Raw genomic sequence first — 21,090 nt, forward strand, 5'->3', positions numbered from 1 at the left:
CCATACTGTAGTACCTCTTCCTCTTGTTGACATCTGTTCTAGTTCCCAATAGGAAAGCCCGAAGTTACTGGATTGATTAACCCCAGTGAATCGCTACCAAACATTGCATTGCAATATCTGTCCTGGTTACCAGGAGGAGTAGGGATCGCCAGGGGAGATCTGCTTGCCTACTGCCAGAAGACAGGAGCCACGAGTGCTATCTACCACTTTCTCCAGGAGCTTGGACAACTGCTTGGGGAGATTTAAGCTTCATCTGTGCTGGAGTTATGGTATCTGTGATTCCAGGATGGTTGCATCTTGCATGTCCACAGAACAAGAAGCTTTTACTGATCTTCTCCAACCTCTGCCAGTCGTAATTGCATCAGAATTCCTACAGATCCTGCGTCTGAGCTGGAGTAGGATAAAAAAAAAAAAAAAAAATCCCCTAGCAAGCAGGATCCTACCAGCCTGCGAATCTTCAAAATTGGCTGAGGGCTTGACAGGTCTGAACTGGTGGAACAACATCTATGAAGGCCCGTGACTAAAGAACCAAGAACAGAGAACAGGAAGAGAAACAAAAAAGCAGGTGTTATCCCAAAGGGATGACAGGAGCAGCTACAGACGTCTTACTCAGAAAGGTGAGTGAGTGGCAATGAATGCTTGGTCATACTGAAAGCAAGCAGGATTTTGCTACTGAGGCTGCATTTTTAACCCTCTGCGCCTCTGCTGGAGGCTTAATGAAAAGCAGGGGTTACGTGGGGCCTCTTCATAACAAGGGGTGTAATTAAGGAATATTTAAATGGCTGGTGACTAGCAGAATATGCATGTGCTCATTGCTGCGATTTCTGGGGTTTGAAAGGATGTGCCAGCTAGCTTTAGCCTTGCTAACTCAAGCACTGCTGTGATAAAACCAGAGCACTAGGGAGCTCAGCAGAAGTTAAGGAGTGTTTACCTAATTCCTTGAGCAGGTTTGGCAACCTTTGCAGCATTTGAAGCTGCCTTGGCTAGATGCACACCAGTGCAAAAGGGACACAAAGGTACGCCAGTGCTACCCTATTTCTGCAGGCATAACTCGCTGTGGTTTCATGATATAGATCCCCTCACCCAAAGCATCGCACAAGCAAAGCAGTGAATGTTGGGATTCCCGGAAGAAATTTTGGTGAGCAGAGCTTCAACACAGAGATTGCAGGAGATGAGGAAAACACCTGAAAAAAAAATCAGTCAGTTTAGGAACATTTTGGGGCAGGATCTAAAGGAGACATTAGGCAATGTTTGGAAGCTCTCCAGGGACTGCCTTTGTTCTGCTTCTTGCATAGGACTGAACAAGCTGCCAGCACTTCCATAATACCTTGGAGTACTGCTCCTTTCTCCAGTAGGACAGCAGAGAAACAATTTTGTGTTCTGCTTTGAAAAGATGACAAAGTGGTTCTTCTGGCTAGTAAAAACTAGGCAAAAATACAGGAGGCAGAGCCTGATGCATGCCAGTTCAAGTCCATACACAGCACAACCAACCAACAAATGCAAAAAGGAAACACTGGGAGTTTCCTTTTTCTATGGTTGCCCACAGGAGTTTGTCTGCCTTGGAGTGGGAGGAGGAATAGACTGGCTCATCCAGTGGCCATGAAGAAAGCACTGTGAGGGAGTTTCCACAAAACCAGAGGAGACAAGTCACACTGATTTCAGTGAGAGGAGAACTGGGTTGGCATGCTGTGTTCTGTGTAATGAGAGAAAATGTGGGAAGATGGTTTGACAGAGTAACCTGGAGCATTCCAGGAGAATAAACGCCATTCATGCAGGAACAAGTGACGTGAGTAAAGCAAGATTTGCTAAAAATCAAGATTAAACTGTAGATCTGCGAAGCCTGCTGCAGGCAGGAGGGTACAGGGTCGGCTCCATACCCCTTCCGCTGCTAGAGGCAGTGGATGCCAAAGGCTGCTTTTCTCTTTGCTCACAGACTGAAGAACAATGTAGAGAAAAAAAGTGGGGACTCTCCAAAAGACACGGGCGAGTTGAGGAATAACAGAAAGTAACGAAACACTTAAGTGTGAGAGAGAGTGATAATATGAAACAAATGTGACAAGGGAGAAAGTTAATAACAGAAAGACAGTTTGTGTGGTTAGTGGACAGCAAATTACGGTGAAGTTTCCAGTGTGGTATGGCACCAGGGAAAGCTGCTACAAGTGGGGGGATTTTGATGTGTCATTTCAGGTTGCTGGTTTGTTTTAGGCCTCTCGGTGCAAGCAATTTGCAACCAGCTGGGAAAGTCTTCATGAATGTGTAGCTGAAGTCTCCTCTCTTGTTCCTGTGTAAGCCAAAAAGTGGGATTTATGTGATTAGGAAAAGCATTTTTATCTGTCTGGTCAGACCACCTCACTGCAATTCAGTGTTCTCATGAGAAGTCCAGACACTCTGGCACCTTTTGTTTTGGACATTTAAAATTATGTTGGACAAAATATTAATATCTGAGCTCTAGAGGACTAGCCAGCCACAGCAAGGACGAGCTAGGAATGATCGCTAAGCTTCTCCAGTTTAATCTCTGACTCTTTCACTCAAGCCTGTAGCAACAGCAAATGTAATAAGGGGCAGGCACACTGAATGTGCTACACGCTGGTCATCTGCTTAGTGTCTAATAATAGCCAAAGTCAGTGTTACGGGAGAGATTTGCTTTACAGAGAGCAAAACTTTTTTCACATGCACCAGCTGTAAGGAAATATTCAAGGATAAACCCCACGATTGTGTGGCAGTAGGTTTCCCCAAGTGCCTGAGTCCGTTCCACAAGGAACATTAATTCATCGAGTAACTCTTTTGCCCATCTCAAGTGGCTAAAGACTCCTCTCTCTGCCTGCAAGATCCTCTTGGTACCTCTCTTCTGTTACTCTGAGCTGGTGCTGATACAAAGACAGGCACACATTCAAAGGCGTGTTTGTACGGTCCGATTTTCGTTTCTGTTTCAGCAATCTAACAAATAGGTGAGAATTGTATTATCGTCCACGCTGAGCGTGCACAACCATCAAGGCTGATGTGGAGCCAAGGGTCAAGAGTGAAGGTTGGACAGTTCCCTTAATATGTGACAGCAGTGAGAAAGCTTGAAAGCAAAATGACAAAATTCCTTTATTTTGTTTACCTGTGTTGTCTTCGTCAGCTAAATGGGGCATGATTCCATTCCTCTCAGCTGGGGAAGGAACTGCAATTCAGGGAAAGGGCTTTGAAAACTTCCAGTGTGGGAGGCATCCTTCTGTGTAAAGCATAACAGGTCCAGAGGGTGTATTCAACCACCAACAGCTGCTGCTGCTACACGGGGCGTGCAGGACCCTTACTCCTTCCCTCCGTTACACTACTATGAGAACTAATAAACATTTTCTACCCAACTGAAAATAATTCCACTGCAGCCTTTTTACAACCCTAAAAGACTTTCTCATGAAAGTTATCTCCATAATCTGTTTCTGTATTTTGAAAGAAACATCAACTTCTTAACCAGCAAAAGAGTTCTCTTCCCCTCTCCTCCCAGTTCAGGATACAGGATGACAAATGAGCAAGTGCAGACAGAAATGGTATCTTGCTTGAGGGACGGCATTGTCTGCATATCCAGTTCGTCTCCATTTCCTGCAGGAAAAATTCATGGCAGGCTCACAAGGTATTGTTCTGATGTGTTGCCAGAGAATCTCTACACTGAGGCCTGCAGCCATAATGAAGCAACAGAATTTGTCTTGTGTATGTTCATTGTGCAATAATTTCATTGTCAAGGATTTATTGTTGCCATTTTCTGTTGCACAATATAAAATGAAGAGAGAAAGAAGGGTGGGGGACAAATAAATGTACATGACAGAATTAGGTTTTCAGTGTTCTGAGTTTTCTAATGAGAATTTAACTACTTACATCTTTGTCAGTCAGTGACAAGTGGCTCTGCTCCAGCTGTTCATTCAAGAGCCAACTGGATTTTTTTTTAATCAAAAGTTTAATTTTTACACCCCCAAATACAGGATTTTATTTTTTTTTAAATTTAAAACATTTTCCAAATATTTTTTGGTGGCATTTCCTTTTAATACCAAAGAGGGGTAAAACACCTTGATAGCAGCTGGTTAATAGGATTCACATCTTTTAGATTAATTGTTTTAAAATTTGAGATGAACGTTCTACATGAGGTTTGAGGTTTTTTTTTCTAAAACTAAATCCAGCACAAAGCAGTTGTTAAAGATGTAAACAGGATTGAAATCAGTCGAACTCAGAAGGCTATGTTTCCCCTCATCTCTGTCCTTCCTTTCTTCTTTTGGAAATCAATTTCATAAGAAATTTCAATTGTTTTCACAAATGACAGTTTTTCAGAGCTTCCAGTGTAATAGAAAATGGGATTCCAGCCAATTTTTGAAGGCAGGCAGGAGCTCTGCTGCTCTGATTTGGAACTCTAAACATTATCCATATCCAGAGTATTGATATTTTCATATAGCAAGCATCTTGCAAAATCATTGCAGAGCTGTTTTCCAACTGGGCACATGTCAGTACTAATTATGCAAGCAATCTGAGGTGCTTTGTTTTAGCAGTCCCAGGATTCCAAATCTCCTTCTGCATTACTTATGCAGACTTTTGCAAGTCTTAACTAAGCAGTCTTACAAAACCAGGGTGTTCTGATTGAAACTGAGCGTTGTGGCTGATTTAGTCTATTCAGGTCTCAACATCTGAAGATTTAAATTGTTAATTGGGTATGGGATAGCCCACTACAGATGAGCAATATTCTTGGAGAAGCAGGAAGAAATCCACTGCCACGTGTGCCTTAGACTGAGTAGCTGATCATTTCAGATTACACTGAGGTATGTAATTCCTCAAGCACACCTGTGGAAACCTTAATGGCTTCAATTACAAGTGATCATGCAAGCCTCCGGAAGCCATGGGAAGAAGGCAGAAAGGTAGTTCCTTGATGGGAAAGTTCAGAGCGGAAAGAACCTCAAAGGATCCATGGTTACTTCCCTAGGTGTTTGTAGAAATTAGGGCTAAAACGCTATTCGAGCCGTCGGGAAAAAAAAAAAAAAAAATTAACACACCACCATTCAAACCGACTTTAACTCAAGCGTAACCTTAATGTTAACTTGTTTGTCCAGTTCATTCACTTCCTATTATTCCCTGGATCATGCTTTGAATAATTTCCATGATCTGTTTCTTAAGTCCTGCCCCTTTTGATGTCATCGATTCGATCCATATAGGCTGGACAGCTCCCAATGTATCTCCAGTTAGAAAAGGAAATCTGAAACCTTTGGACCAAGACCTGTCTTCTGCTCAGGATAAAGCCGAAGGCTGAGTTTAGTGGCTACTCTAAACACTCAAAGATAGAGTTTCTGCCAAGGTACTGTGGGATGTTTTGCAATTTGGTCTTAGTTGTTATTACTGTGTGTTTCTGTATATATGTGTGATTGATGTGTAGATACCTGTACACATGTTAAATATCTGACTACATGACATTCATCTGTCAGTGTTTAGTGTGTGTTGAGCATTGAGTTGCTGTGATAATACCTGAACATATACCTGTTTGCCACTGCTGTGTAACTTCCACTGACTTTCTTATAACCTGCAACCTCTCTCCAGGCACTTACCACAGACAAAACAGGCACCCGGTCAATGTTTTGTTGTCCCTGACTGCAATTGCTATGTTAAATAACTTAGTGGTAAGCTGATCTGGGAAACCAGTGGCGAGAGGATGTTCTGTTGCCTGTACACACGTGTGTTTTGAAAGATTCCCTCTGGGGTTTTTTTGCATTATCATATGCTTTTTCATTTGTTATTTTAAGAATGCAGATTCAACTGGTATGAACTAATTAGCCGCAGCGTTAAAAGCCCAGTCAGAAAACTCTATAGATTGTCTCTGAAAGCCGTGGCTGGAATGTTTACAGGTGGTTTGGTTTTTTTTTTTTAGATTCAAAACTATACATAGAAAAAGTGCGTGTTGATAGATTTGATTTAGCATTCACTTTTGGTAACTATTGCCTTTTATTCTGCTCTGTCTCATTAGAGCAAGCCTGACTAGTGAGACTAATACAACGGTAATAAATTAAATTTTCCTCTTTTAGTCTCACGCAATTTTCATTTCTATCTTAAACCACCATAAATATTTAAGGACTTATTCAATAGATTTATTAAGGTACACTACAGGCTTATTTTCATTTATTCTTATCTGAATAAAATGAGAAAGAAAGAACTTAATAAGATAGAGGTTGAACATGCAATTTAGCGTAAGAGTTTAATCTGTACAGTGTGTAACAGTTGGGGGTAGCAAGACTACCATGGATTTGTTTCTGGAATTTGCCACAGACAGTCCTTTTTGACTGAAGAAGCATTCAGATGTAAGCCTTCAGCTGTAAGCTTGGCTGATGAAATTTGTCACCAGGGGTTCACAGTACTGTGGCTCTGCATGGTCTGTGCGGGAATAACGGTTTACCTATGCGTGCACTGCAGAAAAACAGCATTTCCTTGTAGCAAAAACGGAATTGCTCATTTCCCACCTCAATCCTTTATCACACGTGTTTTCTTTTAATTATGCGTGCCTTTTTAAAATATTTTACTTTGCTTGGGCTTCCTTTACGTGTTCAATGGCAAGTATATCTAAGAAATTTGAAAAAAAAAAACCCCAAACATTTAATTATAAAAGTATAAAGGATGTGCAAAGGCCTTTGAGATACTTTTGTATTATTGTTCAACAATATCTCAGAAAATACATAGTATGGCGTCACGGTCTTTGGGGAAAAGAACTTGTGATAAACTGGGTTTCCTTGTCAGGGAATACACTTTTGTGGTCTATTTTAAAACTAATCTGGCTTTTGGCAGGCTCTTCACTCCTGAAGGATTATTCCTAATCTTTCTGACCTGCATAGGTACACTGATGAGACTGCTTTAGCAGCTTGTAACTCTAAGATATCATTTCATATGAAGTGGCCTCTTCCAAGGACCTTTGAAATAAAGCCATGTTTTAAAATGGAGAGGTCTGGCTGGGGACGAAGGCACTGCAGGTCAGGGGACTAGTGTCTATCAGCTGAGGTGTGGTAACCCTCCCTGGCACCTCAGGCTCAGCCACCACCACACACTTCCACTCAGCAAGGGGCCTGAGCTTTCGTTTCATTATCACGTAGCTCGCTTGCAACAATTCTTTCATTATTTGTGCGCTTCTTGTCTTCAAACTCTGCTGCTGTATTTCTAAGATTTTTACTTGGAGTTGAGGTTGAACCAAAGTCTTGTACTCAGTAAACTTCTCTTAATAACATAATAGGCAGGGTGATTCACAGAGTGCTGTAATGTTGGGAACTCACATATTACAGGACTTGATGTCATGTTCAGTAAGTGGAGGTATGTCAACATTAGTCCAATGTCCCAAACTGGTACTAAAACCTAGGAGGATGTCCTCAGTCCGTGCTGGCTAAAACATGAGCGTAAATAATGTTCACACTTCCATCAGCATAAAGTCTGAAATTATCTAGAGTAGCAGAGTGGATGTTTTACTTACTGTGACAAAGGAGATAGGGATTTTGATTTCTGGTTATGCCACTCTTTTGGGGTGATTTCCAGTCTCTGTGCTGCCTTTTCACTTCTGTAAAATAGAAGGAGAAGATTTTTAGATTCCTGGAAGAAACTATCTACATAAGAAATCGGTGGCAAAATTTCTGTTAATAGCAGTAATTAATATTTGTGGTCTTCAGAAGGCACCCAAGAGCATTTTATTTTAGGTAACATCTACAGTGCTTTATCCACATCCTAATTTGGTTCATCCCCTCTGTGGTTTCAACCGAGGTGATGTTTTTCTTCACTTCCTTTCCTAAATACCCAATTCTGCTTATCTGAACTATGAAATACCTCCTGTATTTCATCTTGGAAGTGGCTCTGTTTCAGGGATGGCAGAAATTAATCCTGTTTACCTCCGTTCTGCAGAATGAGAGATCATAACAGCAAAAATTAGAAGCGGACTTGTCCCTTTTGTTCACTTGGAAGTTGGATTTATCCCGATTCCTTGGCATAAGGATGAAGCCGTATAGTTAGTTCTGAGACAGCCCTGTTCCAGACCTACAGGCCAGCATGTTTCCCTAGCAATATGCTCACAATAATAAATTAGTTACAGGTCTGCATTAATGCCCAGTGAGACGGTGTTTCAGAATTCAATGCTGGCCCTTAGCGTTCTTCGAAAGAAGAAAACTACACACCCCTTTGGCTGCAGAGTTCTCTGCAGCTTGTGTATTAGTCACTTTTAACTTTGCATATCCATACAAACAGAGAAGTCGTAGTGTAAGTGGGGTGGAACGCCCCGAGTTCATTCGGCAGTGTGCAGAACATTTGACCTCTCTGCTACTTCCTGGTGTCCAAACTCTGGAAAGAGTCTCAGCTCACAGTCATTTCCAGCTTTTGCTAATAACAAACTCACTGGCACCCTGTTGGAAAGAATCCATAGACTGGCCATGGTCTTTTGCACAAGCTAATAAGATTTTTTTTTTTTTTCGTTTTTCTTGAGCAGAAACATACTTAGAGAATGGAGCAGGAAGTGGCAAGAGAAGAAGGAGAGCGGAAAGAAGGTTTGATTGAGTTTTATGATTCCTTCAAGGATATGTTTGAGTTCTTCTGTAAGAACACGACAATCCATGGCACCATCCGCCTTGTATGCTCAGACAGCAATCGGATGAAAACAGCTTTTTGGACTCTGCTCTTACTTGCCAGCTTTGGCATGTTATACTGGCAATTTGCACTTATGTTCAGCCAGTACTGGGCCTACCCTGTTGTCCTGACCATGTCAATGCATTCAGAGCCCAAGATGTTTCCAGCAATTACCATCTGCAATCTGGACCCCTACAGGTAACCTGTGCTTTCCCCTTGGCTCTAGTCATGTCTTTAGAGTCACAAGGGTTCAGGAAGGGTCAGCAGCCTGAGGACTGCAGCCTGGAGGAGGCTGAAGGCAGGGGAAGGCCAGCAGAGAGACGTATCTCTGCCTCACAGAAGTGGAAAGGGACTGTTGTTATTTCCAAACTGCTTTTAAGATAAGATCTTGTTGAAATTGTGCAACAGCATGTAGCAGTTTATTTCATGCACTGAGTCAGGATAGAGGGAACTCTACCTTGTGACTGGGTTCAAGCTGCTAACTGATTTTGTGCTCCGATAAAAAGAGTCTTTCCCTGAAAAACGTGGCTACTGTGTGTGCTCATTCCTAACCACGCTACAGATCTCTAGAATGAGGCATGCTACAGCTGATTCTGCTTGGTTTTTCATACCACAGAATGGTTTTAAGGAAACAGTATAACTTCTGTGGAGGTCTGCGCGGCTCTGCTTGTCCAACAAGGCTCACACAGCAGGGGCGAGTTACTGAGAAGTTTCAAATTGCATAGTAGATGAATTATGTCACTTCCGCAGAATAATTATCTAATTGGCTGAGTAGAAGGCCAGTTTGTACAGATGATGCTGCACAGCTACCAGCTCTGAGGTTTTCAGTGAAGGATCCAACAACTGGAAATTCAGCTACTTGAGCTCCTAATAAATTAATTTATTGAAGTTAGGTTTGCTAAACATAGGCACCATAACTGCTGGCTTTTCTCACACAGGCATCAAGGTCTGCAGAGACCGGGAGAGTAACCTTCCATAGATACTGTAAGAGTGCATGAAATAAAGTGCTTTAGAAATAGAAATGTGGATGTTCACAAATAGCTAATATTTCTGCTCCTTGCAGGTTTGAACTGGTTAGTGAACATTTGGTTCAGTTGGATCACATGGCGGAGGAATCGATCGCTTTTTTATATGGCATCAACACATCAGCCAGCTTATTCCACGTGAATGAGAAAAACATCCACATAAAAGACTTGACCAGCATAGGCAATCTCAGCAGATCTAGCTTCAAGCTCAGCCAAAACTTCTCACTCTTGAGAATGTCTGACCACAATAACCGGTCAGGGAAGAAGCATTCCAGCGTGGGCTTCAGGCTGGTAAGTGCGTGTCCTCTTGGAGATTTTAACCTGGCTACAGACACGAGCAGCAAGGACTGGCTGCTCCCTAAAGGGCTGGGGGCAGAGGGGGAGTGCATCAGCAGGGGAGGGTGAGGACCCATCCCACAGTACCTGAGCAAACGAGCAGGGAAAGCTCACAGAAGGTGGCCAGGTCCAGCCAAGAGTCCAAAGATCTCCCAAAGTGCATTCAAAAAAATAAGTGAAAAAAATAGAGTTTGGGTGCTGTGCAATGATAGCTTGGAGGATGTTTCAGGACAGTCCATCCCTGCCTCTAACAGTTTGTGCTGATTGCTAGGAATTATGTGAAGTGAAACAATAACAACGTCAATGATCTCACACAGCCCACCCACTTGTAACGTCCTTCTGACAGTGACAAATCAGCAGAGAATGGTAGCAGCAGGCTATGGGAATCATTGTGCCCCTTTCTAAAAACATACAAAACATCTGGTCTTGGCAGGTGAGCCTAGAAATAACAGAGGAACAACATGCAAGGATTCCCTCAGTGTCTAAATGCTGTGGTACAGGGGTCACTAGAAATGTGGCAGATAAAGCAAAAGATGACGAGAGCAAATCAGGAGGGTGAATACAATAAATGTGTGTCTGTGACTTTGGAGAAGAAAGCAAATGCTTCAGATTCTTCATATCAAAACCAGGGTTAACGGAGATCTAATAGTAGAGAGAGAGGTTGCTGTGGTTTGAAAGACCAGCAATTTTTTCCTGATTGTTATCATCCTGCCCTATCCTCGAGTCCTTTACCAGGCACACTTTCACCAGAATCTGTGGGTGTTCACCTGTCTAAGGCCTGAGTAAGAACAAAGAAAGTGTCTCAGGACTTGGTTCATGATTCATGGGTTGTAGAGAATTCCCACCAGCCCTGTCCTTCCTTCTCCCAAGGTTTGCTTGTCTGCTCACTTCTCCTGCCTCTCTTCCCCTGCACTCATTCCCCTGACGTGAGGTAAAACACCTAATTCAGCTTCAAGGAGAAAAGTGCTTAGAACATAACAAGATGAACTCCAGAGGTCCCTTCCAACCTCAGCCATTCTGCAATTCTGTGATAACTAAAGTGATCAGAGGCTTCACTTTCTGAAAAAAATAGTTTCCTCTTGTCCCTGTATCCCTTATTGCCTTTACCCCCTGATCTCTGTTACCCTTAGGCTGTCATGTCCTGGCTGTGCTGAATGGGTCCCTCTCTTCTTCCAGTGCAATGCCACAGGTGGGAATTGCTTCTACAAGACCTATTCATCTGGGATGGATGCAATTCTTGAATGGTACAGGTTTCACTACATGAATATCATGTCCCAGCTACCAGTTATAATCAACATTTCTGATCATGAGGAGCAAATAGAAGATATGGTCTACTCCTGTCAGTATGATGGGGAGCCCTGCAGACCCAGGTGTGTTACTTCTGATGACACGGAGCTGTGTGAGGTGGGGACATGCTGAGGGAAGGGATGGCATCCAGAGGGACCTGGGCAGGCTGGAGAGGGGGGACATGCAAACCTCAGGGAGTGCAACAAGGCCAAGGGCAAGGTCCTGCCCGTGGGTCGGGGCAATCCCCAGCACAAACCCCGGCTGGGCGAGGAGTGGCTGGAGAGCAGCCCTGAGGAGAAGAACTTGGGGGTGTCAGGGGGTGGAAAACTGACAGTGAGCCAGCAACGTGCCCTCGCAGCCCAGAAAGGCCCCCGTGTGCTGGGCTGCACCCAGAGCAGGGTGGGCAGCAGGGCCAGGGGGGGATTCTCTCCCTTTGGGGCCCCCAACATCAGGACAGGGACCTGCTCGAGTGGGGCCAGAGGAGTCCACGAAGATGCTCGGGGGGCTGGAGCACCCCCTGTGAGGACAGGCTGAGAGAGCTGGGGGGTTCAGCTGGAGAAGAGAAGGCTCCGGGGAGACCTTAGAGCGGCCCCCCAGGGCTGAAAGGGGCTGCAGGAAAGGGGGGAGGGACTCGTCATCAGGGTGGTAGGGAGAGGATGAGGCATAACAGTTTTAAACTGACAGAGGGGAGATTTAGATTAGCTATGAGGAAGAAATTCTTCCCTGTGAGGGGGGTGAGGCCCTGGCACAGGTTTCCCAGAGAAGCTGTGGCTGCCCCCTCCCTGGAAGGGTTCAAGGCCAGGTTGGACGGGGCTTTGGGCAGCCTGGGCTGGTGGAAGGTGGCCCTGCCCGGGGCAGGGGGTTGGAACTAGATGGTCGTTAAGGTGCCTTCCAACCCAAACCATTCCATTATTCTATAATATGATTTTCGAGGCATTAATTGTGATTTCAGCAGAACCCAAGGACTTGGGAAATTGAAACTGAGCCTACACTCGCAGGCAGTGCAGGCACTGCACCTCATGGCATACTGCCAGGCTTAGCCCTGGTTGACTGAAAGTAAGAACAGTCTTTCATGATCAGAGTATGAGGCTAGGAACCCAGAAATCAGCATTCTGCTATGACTGGCCTCTATGGTGGCGAGTTGGTGTCTTAGGGTGTTCAAGGAAGCCTAAATTAAACCTTCATTGGTACAAAGATGCGTTGACTGTATTGGATGGCAAATGGTGAATGTCCACCTGCATGGGAGGAAAGGAGCAGCAATCCCCAGATACCCGATGGGTAAAAGTGGGATCTCTTTTTGCTGTAACAATGAAAAGGAGGGAGAGAAGTGGAAGAAAGCTCTCACGACCCTACTGTAGCACTTGGCCCCTGAGCACTGTTCTCAACTATTACACCATGAGAACTCAGTTAATACCAAAAGGGTCAGATGGTCTTTTTGCATCCTTTTGTCCCTAGAGGCTGCACATACCAAAGGCAAAGGTGTACCTTCTTTTTCCTGCATGCCTGCGGTCTTCCCTGTTGGAATCTCTTCCAAATACAACTGACATACACCACCCAAAGCAATGCTGTGCCTCAGGCACACGAGCCATTCGCTGGCCTACTTGTTTCAGCTGATGACTCGGAACAAATTTAACAGCAATGCACTCATCTATGACACGGAACAAGCAGAAGGCAAATTTAAATATTTTTCTGAGCACTTCCAGCAAAGAGGAGAGGGGTCCACAAAGCCTGTTGTAGATCATTTTGCAAGACAAGGTCCTGGTTTATCTTTCCTGGACACAACTGACTCTCACACTCCTCTGTACTTAGTGTTTCTGATGCTTTCATGTAATATATCTCCCTCTGTGCACCTGATGGTGAGCACTGTCACTTTGGTGCGCGTGTTCACCCGACTCTCCGTAACTCCCAGAATAGCTGGTGGAATGTGGAGGCTGACTTTGGCCAGGGAAATTCAGCGTGAGCAGAAGTGGTACAATTTTTAAGAAAGCAAGGAAAGAGAATCTATTTGTCCTGTTGATTAGAGCACAGAACTTCAACCTGCCTGGTTCTTACAAAAGGAGGGGAAAATTTAGCCTCCTTGGTGGGAGGAAAAGCAAGTTTGACTCCTGTGGTTGCTGCTCTGACTGTAACCTTGGGTGAGCAATGAATCCCTGTGCACCTGACTTCTTTTCCTTGTCTCCAGTGAGTTAACAACTCTTTCCCACAGGCACTCCTGTGCATACACAGACACACACACACACACACAAAACACAACCTACATAGAGGCAAAGGTGTTGCTACGCTCGTAATTAAATCCCATCAAAATCTCTCTTGATTTCAGTGACTATGTTCACTTTCACCACCCAGTCTTTGGAAGCTGCTATACTTTTAACAGCAAGGGAACAGACTCTTTTTGGACAGCTACAAAACCAGGAATTCCTTACGGTATGTTACAGTATTTGGCAAAGGGTGGGAAGAAGAGCTAAAGTTAATATAATTTGGCTATGGGTTAAATGTCTTCTATATCCCTCTCTTCTAGTGTGGTGGCACAAATTATTTTCTTGCTTCGCTAGCCACATGTATATGATAGCCATATCAGCCATATCTTATAGCAAGTAGAACGTATTTTAGTTGTCAAGCAGAATATTATTCCAGCTTTGGAATAGGCTGGTGCAGTTGCTACCTGAGCACTCACCAAGTCTCCAAGGAAAAAGAACGGCTCTTCTGTGAGCTAAGACAGCAATTTGATCAGTGCTGAGAATCCAAGAGGTAGTGGTGGTCCTATTTGGGCCCAAATAGGTTGTTATGTGCTTCCCTTTTCCTTGGTTTACAGGACTTTCCCTTATCCTGAGAGCAGAGCAGAAGGATCACATCCCACTCTTGTCTACAGTAGCAGGTGTGAAAGTGATGATACACAACCACAACCAGACACCATTCCTTGAGCACGAAGGCTTTGACATCAGACCAGGCATTGCAACTACCATAGGCATTCAGCAGGTCAGCCCCTGGCTCGAAGGGTGTTTCTTTTCCTTCTGATTGCAGGAGGTTGTGAGGAGCTGAACGCTCTGACTCCTCCAACGGGCCTGTGGGACCTTTGTGTTTGTTCCTTGACTGTGCATGTATATTTACGCAGCCCCTTTTTCTCTCTTCACTGTGCTCAGCTTCCCGTGGGTTAAACAAAGTCCTTCCAACTGTACAAGTGGCCTTTTGGTCCTCGATACACTGACTTGTTTTACGCTGAGGCTCTTACACCTCCTACGTATCATTCCAGCCCTACACAGGGGGCTGCATGTGTATATTAGGATGAGAACAATTCAGAATTGATTTAGTTATTTTGAAGGATGAGTTACTGCTCGTCAGCTGAGCCATGGTGACTGACCACGTGCACTCTCCTACCTTTGCCCTGTCACTCTATATGTTTTATTTAGCGAGGTAGAGCTGGGCTGCTAACATTACTACACTTCCTGTCCTTTATATGATGCTCCATCCAGTTAAGTTCAGAGGGTGATGGCTAGGTCCAATTAAAGCTCCTAATCACTCAGGCCTCTTTTCTGTGTCCACAGGACGAGGTGAATCGCCTGGGTGGCAATTATGGGAAATGCACAACTAATGGCGATGATGTGAATGTTAAACTCCTGTACAACAACTCCTACACCCTGCAGGTACTGTCAGAGTGGCTGGCTGAGGCCCCAGCTTATTCAGAGTGGATGAACAGCAAACAAGTCATACCTTACTCTCCAGAGAGCTTTTACGGATCAGCAGGTTCATTGCTGGAGATAACAGAGAGATTCATGCCCCTCTGAAAAGCAGCTCACAAACAGGGTGTTATACTGAGTGAGAGTTACTCAGTCCCAGACCCTGGGGCTCTTCCCACCCTCCAACACAAGAGGGAAGAGACAGGGAACCAGTCGAGGCAGCTGGACTGTTCTAGTAGGATATTCTCAAGCCATCAGATGTTTATTTGTGTAAATAGCTGCTCCTGGCTCTAGACATTTGGGCTGTTTAACTGAGATGTTACTGGGCATAATGAAAAAGGGAGCTGGGGGAAATTCTGTCTCACTGACTTCAATACTGTTTTCAGATGTGAAGACAAGGAATGAAAAGCAAAAAACCTTTTTCATCATCATGCTCTAGTAATGGCTGGTGTCTCTTTGCCGCCACAAAAATCTGCACGTTGTCTCCTAGCAGCTGCATGATACAGACTGAAAATTTGAGCGCTTGAGAATTTCTGTTTTACCCACTCTTTTATGTCTCCTTTACTTGCCAGGCTTGTTTGCATTCCTGCTTTCAGCACATAATGGTTCGAAAATGTGGCTGTGGATATTACTATTACCCACTGCCTCCCGGTGCTGAATACTGTGACTACAACAAGCAGCCCGCATGGGGTAAGAGGGAAAACCAGCTCTGTCCTTGCTGGAAGGGAACACCTGCCTACAATAGTCACTGCCTACTGACTCCTTAGGCTGCTTCCCTTGTCCTTTGTGCCTATTTCCTGTTTTATTTCCTCACCTCATGTCTGAATCCAAGCAGGTGGCAGACACCTTTCTGTGTATTTGCGTGGATGTCAAGTTAGTGCATAAAAAAAAAAAATCTTGATGCTATCAAGCATCCCTTTATAAGGACGTTAATATAGGGTCAAGCTCTTTCTTGTTACCAATATTGGGGGCTGTACCGGTGTGAGACAAAGCTTTGAAGATCTTCTCTTGGTTTTCTGGTTGGCCTATCCTCAGCAGATCCTTACAGAGAAGGCACCTGCACTGCACACAGGGGATTAGCTCAGCCATCTGGAACCGTTCCGGAGTGAGAGTGAGACAGGACCGGGGCTCTCTGAGAGAGTGCTGGATGCTTGGGAAGCGAGGGCAGAGGTTTTGGTAGCCTTCCATTTCCTGAGGAAGCATCTGAGTGTGTTCCTCTCATTTCTTTCACCAGGTCACTGCTTTTACCAGCTGTACAACAGGCTCAGAAATCATCACCTGAATTGTTTTGACCAGTGCCCTAAGCCTTGCCGGTAGGTCACCAAAGCAGAGCACAATAAATGCCAAATGACACCAGTGGAACTGCAGGCAACCTAGTGGGAAATTTATGGACCAATTGGCCATCTGAATTTTGGCATTCTCTGAACCAGAGGTTTCAGTTTGATGTTTGAACCCCAGCGCTGAGGAAGGAAAAAGATAACAGCGCTGGGCAAATTAAATGAAATTAAATTAAAAAAGAACTCTGTGTGTGCATGAGAGCAGAGAGGGGAAATTCTTTTAATCCCACTGAAATGTTTTATTAAGGTCATCAAAATTGTGTCATTTTTTTCAGTCTGTGTTACTTTTCTTAGTTCTGCTTTTTTTTTATAATAGGTCGATTTCTAAATGGAAAGACATCATTTTAAAGCGAAATATCAAATATTTTGGTTGGCGATGCGTCAGAGACAACCTGTCGGGATCTTTAAGCCACTCTAGTTTTCCTCCTGACCTGAACAGTTTTCAGGCAACCTCTGCTTTTATTTTCTAAGCTGAATTACAAACCTTTTCCCAAGGTTTTCAAGAGCTGCCCCCAGACCGTCTGCTTCGGGCATTGTTAAACTCCTTTGTGTATTCACTTTTAAACACCGAGAGTCATCGTGATCATAATCTCTGTTTTTATCTTACCAGGGAATCCCTGTACAAGGTGTCTGCTGGGACAGCTAAATGGCCATCGGCAAAGTCTCAGGTAGTCCATGCAGAAACTGCTCTGTTTAGAGAGGATACTCTATTTACTGTAGCTGTTGGAGCATTAAAGGTGAAAACACTGACTCAGGCAGCAGCAATGGAAATGGCAAATAAAGCAAACTAGTCCAAAACCAGGGCCCAAGGGAATGACCCTGTAGTTAAGATGCCAGACTAAGATGGGAGAGAGGTACATCCGATTCCAGTTGTAACCCAAACTTCCTTGTGACCTTAAGCCATTCACCTCACTGCCTTAGTTCCCACCTACAAAATGGTGTTAATGACTTTCTGCTTCCAGTGGGTGTTGTGGTGTAACGACTCACTTATTACTGTTTGTGAGGTGCTGCAGGGCTGCGATGGAAACTCTGTGAGTCAGTAGGTGACCTCTTGCCATTTCTCATCTTCTCAGGTTAAATGGGCATTCAGGCTGTATGCCCAGCGAGTTAATTCGTGTGAAATAAGTGATAATGTAGATGTAAATGCAACCAGTACATTTTAAAAGAGGAAATTATTTGGTGGGATTGCCATTAAAGGCAGAATTTAGGAACCAGAATACTATACACGCCTAAAATACCAGTGTGGATTTCCTTTCTATTCTGGCAAACACAGCTACTACTCGATAGCTTTCACTATATGTTATAAACCAATCAATTACATCCTTATTACTCGCCATAGCCATTTTATTGCTCATGAAATCTACATTTGCAAAATATTAAACATACAAAAACTCAGCAGACAGGATTGCCGATAACATACATGTACTCTGCTGCAGGACTGGATCCGCCAGGCTCTAAGGCATCAGAACGGGTACAACTCTACCAGCAACAGGTCAGTCACTGCGAGGAGGTACCCCTCTTAAAACTATGGCTTAACTCTTCACCCTTGCAGAGTTTGTAAAAGTTAGGCTGGAAAGGGAGGACAAGAGAAAAACGTAGCGTCACCCCATAAATTTCCCCTCTTCCTTCACAACACTGTGAAACAGTCACTTCTGAACCCTTTTCCCAAGCTCGTGTTAAACCCCCTCAGGAAGAAAGCTTGAGTGAGTGGTGAAACCTATTGCCTAGCAATCAGCGTGTAAAACCACGACCAGAATGCCAGCAGTACCTTCCGCCAGGTGAATGCCATGTGGGCATCCCACCGTTGCTAACGGCTCCCTTTCTCCACTGCAGGAAGGATATCGCCAAGGTGACTATCTTCTACCAGCAACTCAACTACCAGTCTGTGAACGAGTCTCCTTTACTCTCAGTAGGTTGCACTACATCAGCTCAAAACATTGCTGCAGGTCATTAGTTAAGGGGTGCTGCGTACGGGGGGAGGGAGGGTTATTTACAGCCCCCAAGATGGGGTGGGATTATTCCTCTTAAAGAAGACACCTGAAAAATTTCACATTTTACACAGTCACACGAAATTAATCCCCAAGTGGCAAAGAGCTCACTGACCTGCGGGCCATAGGCAATAACTTTGTGTTCCCAGAGCTCTGCTGTGTTTGATAAACACAACCCTTTGATTCTTTCCGCAGGAGAATCTGCTTCTGTCCAGCATGGGAAGCCAGTGGAGTCTCTGGTTTGGATCCTCAGTGCTGTCTGTGGTTGAAATGTTTGAGCTGCTCGTAGATACACTGGTCCTGTCTCTCCTCTTCTGCTACCAAAGGTTCAGGTCAAAGAAGACGTTGAAAGTAGCTCACACTCCTACCATCCCCAGCGTGAGCTTGACCCTAGAAAACTACCGAGTTGTGCAAGAAGAAGCTGGAAGAGGTGATGATTCTGCTCATACTCCCCCTTCTGGGGTGACTATTGCCATGGGCAACAACAGTGACCTGCATCTTCACCCACTCTCCAGCAAGGTGGAAATGCCAGAGCTTTGCCCAGATGTGGTGCTTAATGGGTTTCGATACACGAAGGACAGCTCTGTGGAAGGGGAACTGAAAGGGTAGGACGTGTCCGTGTGCACAGAGAAACGGGGCTCTTGAAACTCCCTGAACGCTCAGAAAGGTTGCAGACAGAAACGTTCTGGATCCACCATCTGCGAGCACCACACTGCTGAGCTCAGCAATCCTCCTCCAGCTATTACAAGTTCATTGTTAAACCATCCACGTGTCCTGGATTCGGGCATCATGCAACGTTCTTTTTGTTCCGAATGAGTATCTGGGGAGGGGAGAACTGTACTCCTGCTCTCTGGGACCGCGGTCGAGTCCTCATAAAAGCCTGTTCGTAGCTTTTAACTTTTAAACCCCTGTGAGGAAATCAGCCTGTGGCTTCAGACGGGCCCGTCTACATTTCACAGACGTACCGGAGAGAAAAGTCAGCCCGGCGGTGGTGGGGCTGAGCGTGTGGCCCTGCCGGGCACTGCTGCCTTGAGGGTGACAGAGCTGGGGGTGACAGGCGGTGGCCCTGGTCACAGCTTTGCTTCCCGGGCCCCTCTGTCCTTCACCTGGGACTGATGCGTTGTGAGGACAACGCGCAGAATGCTGCTGCTGAGATGCTTTTAGACTTAACCCAGATGATTTCAAATGAGATTTACCATCTTAGAGGAAAGAGAAGATAATGGGGTGGATCTTTTTTTTTTTTTTATGTCACAGACGAAGCATCTGATTTATTTAGAAGATTAAACCAATGCTGCGTTTTTGTTGCAGTCCGTTTATAAATAGAGAGGTTTTTAATGTTAATATTTGACAGTAACTTATGTGTACATAAAAATAACACTTTTATTTTTGATGATGATGTTTGCACAGGAGCATTTTACTCTGTTATAATCTTGTTTATGGCTCTGTAGAAAACAAGAGTTAACAAGAAACCAGTGAGCTTTGTTTTGTAACTTTTTTAAATAATAAAATGCTCTGAAGACAGACCGTGACTGGGGGTTTAGTTTTTGCCTTCAACTGATACTTGGGTTTGTTACCGCCTAATTGTGACTGCTAAGTGTTGGCTCTGGAAAGGTCCTTTTCAATGTCCAGACCTTACTTGCAGAAGCCCAAATGCATAGGGACAAACCAGAAAAAGAGTTTTGGTTCCAGACGTGGAGGTGGGATCCTCATAGCCTTCAGTTCGCTGCTGACGCCACTGGAAGCCAAGCACCAAGGCGCATTCGAAAAACCTCATTTTTTTGCTTGATGTAGTTGATTTATTTATTTATTTATTTTAATTCACAAGGAAAATCTACAGAGATGTAGACTAAACCCAAATGAATTGTTCTGTAATACACCAGCCAAGTCACGGCGAATAGGACCACGGGGGCTCCATTGCAGTGGGTGATTCAGCCTTTTCTCTGCATCTTCTGCCCTGGGAAATACAGCTGCTTTGCTCTGACAAGAGAGATTTTACACAATGCTGTAATCCAAGTGACTGTTGAGAAAGGATACCATGAAGAAAAAAATAACTCTAGGGACGAGAAAGAGAGAAAAGGAATCCAACTCCAAAGCAGAACACCTGGGCATGCCCTGGGAATGCAAAACTCAAGTGGATGCTACACTAAGTCTTTCCTGAAAGATTACAATGCCTCAGGTACACACAGAGCTCTGTGTGTGCATACCCACACACTTCCCTTCAAAAGAAAGCCCCTCTCAGAACGCCCGGACTGGTTACCACTGGGATTAACTGGGAAGGCTAAATGTTGGCTAGCAGGGAATTGTTGAAAGAAACTTTACGCTGGTCGCAATAGACCAAAAAAAAAAAAAAAACAAAAAAAAAAAAAAAAAGCTGCAGAATTCTACATCATGTAACATAACTTCAGGAGGAGGCAGTTTTGGGACGGAGGAGTGCAGGACCAAGCATCGAGTGGGAATGTCTTGTCTCGTGGTCACATTTGGAACAGGAGGGATGTGGCAATACGGGACAGGGATGTGTTAGCAGGGGTGTGTGCTTCAGTTTACACACGTGCAGACCCAGAAGATCAAGGGGTGTTGCAAGGCAGGAGGGAGATGCCTTGGCAGCACAGCCTGCGAGTGGGCAGGGAGCGTCTGTTGGGAGTGCGGAGACGTAAGAATGGAAGAGGAAAAGGGTGTGGGATTCACTGTGGGAGAGGGACATGGGGAAAATTTGCTTCACACCTGCTTGTGCCACCTTTAGCAGAAAAAAAAAAAATGGTTTCTAAGCTAGTGGAAGCGTAAGTGATAGCTATCCAGCTTGAAGGTAGCTCAGAGCAGGCTTCTCTGAGGGTGTGGACTAATTTTT

General features: G+C 44.6%; 1 protein-coding gene across 1 annotated transcript; it reads left to right on the forward strand.

Moving 5' to 3' along the window:
- Positions 1-449: 449 nt before the first annotated feature.
- SCNN1D (sodium channel epithelial 1 delta subunit) lies at positions 450-19,219 on the forward strand. Its single transcript, XM_026862764.1, has 14 exons — positions 450-617; positions 5,175-5,314; positions 8,462-8,796; positions 9,662-9,914; positions 11,136-11,329; positions 13,567-13,670; positions 14,059-14,222; positions 14,789-14,887; positions 15,493-15,610; positions 16,155-16,233; positions 16,868-16,925; positions 17,694-17,749; positions 18,091-18,166; positions 18,441-19,219. The coding sequence occupies exons 3-14, from the start codon at positions 8,477-8,479 to the stop codon at positions 18,852-18,854; spliced, it is 1,935 nt and encodes a 644-aa protein (XP_026718565.1). The 5' UTR covers positions 450-617; positions 5,175-5,314; positions 8,462-8,476; the 3' UTR covers positions 18,855-19,219.
- The last annotated feature ends 1,871 nt before the right edge of the window (positions 19,220-21,090 follow it).

The sequence above is a fragment of the Athene cunicularia genome (genome assembly GCF_003259725.1).
Source record: "Athene cunicularia isolate RWA chromosome 21 unlocalized genomic scaffold, athCun1 chr21_part1, whole genome shotgun sequence".
NCBI lineage: Eukaryota > Metazoa > Chordata > Aves > Strigiformes > Strigidae > Athene > Athene cunicularia.

Bases quoted from the DNA above. Each gene is read 5' to 3' on its own strand.
- SCNN1D (XM_026862764.1), top strand. From the start codon at position 8,477: ATGGAGCAGGAAGTGGCAAGAGAAGAAGGAGAGCGGAAAGAAGGTTTG. The intron at 8,797-9,661 runs GTAACCTGTGCT...TGCTCCTTGCAG, and splicing joins TGCAATCTGGACCCCTACAG to GTTTGAACTGGTTAGTGAAC. The intron at 18,167-18,440 runs GTAGGTTGCACT...TTCTTTCCGCAG, and splicing joins ACGAGTCTCCTTTACTCTCA to GAGAATCTGCTTCTGTCCAG.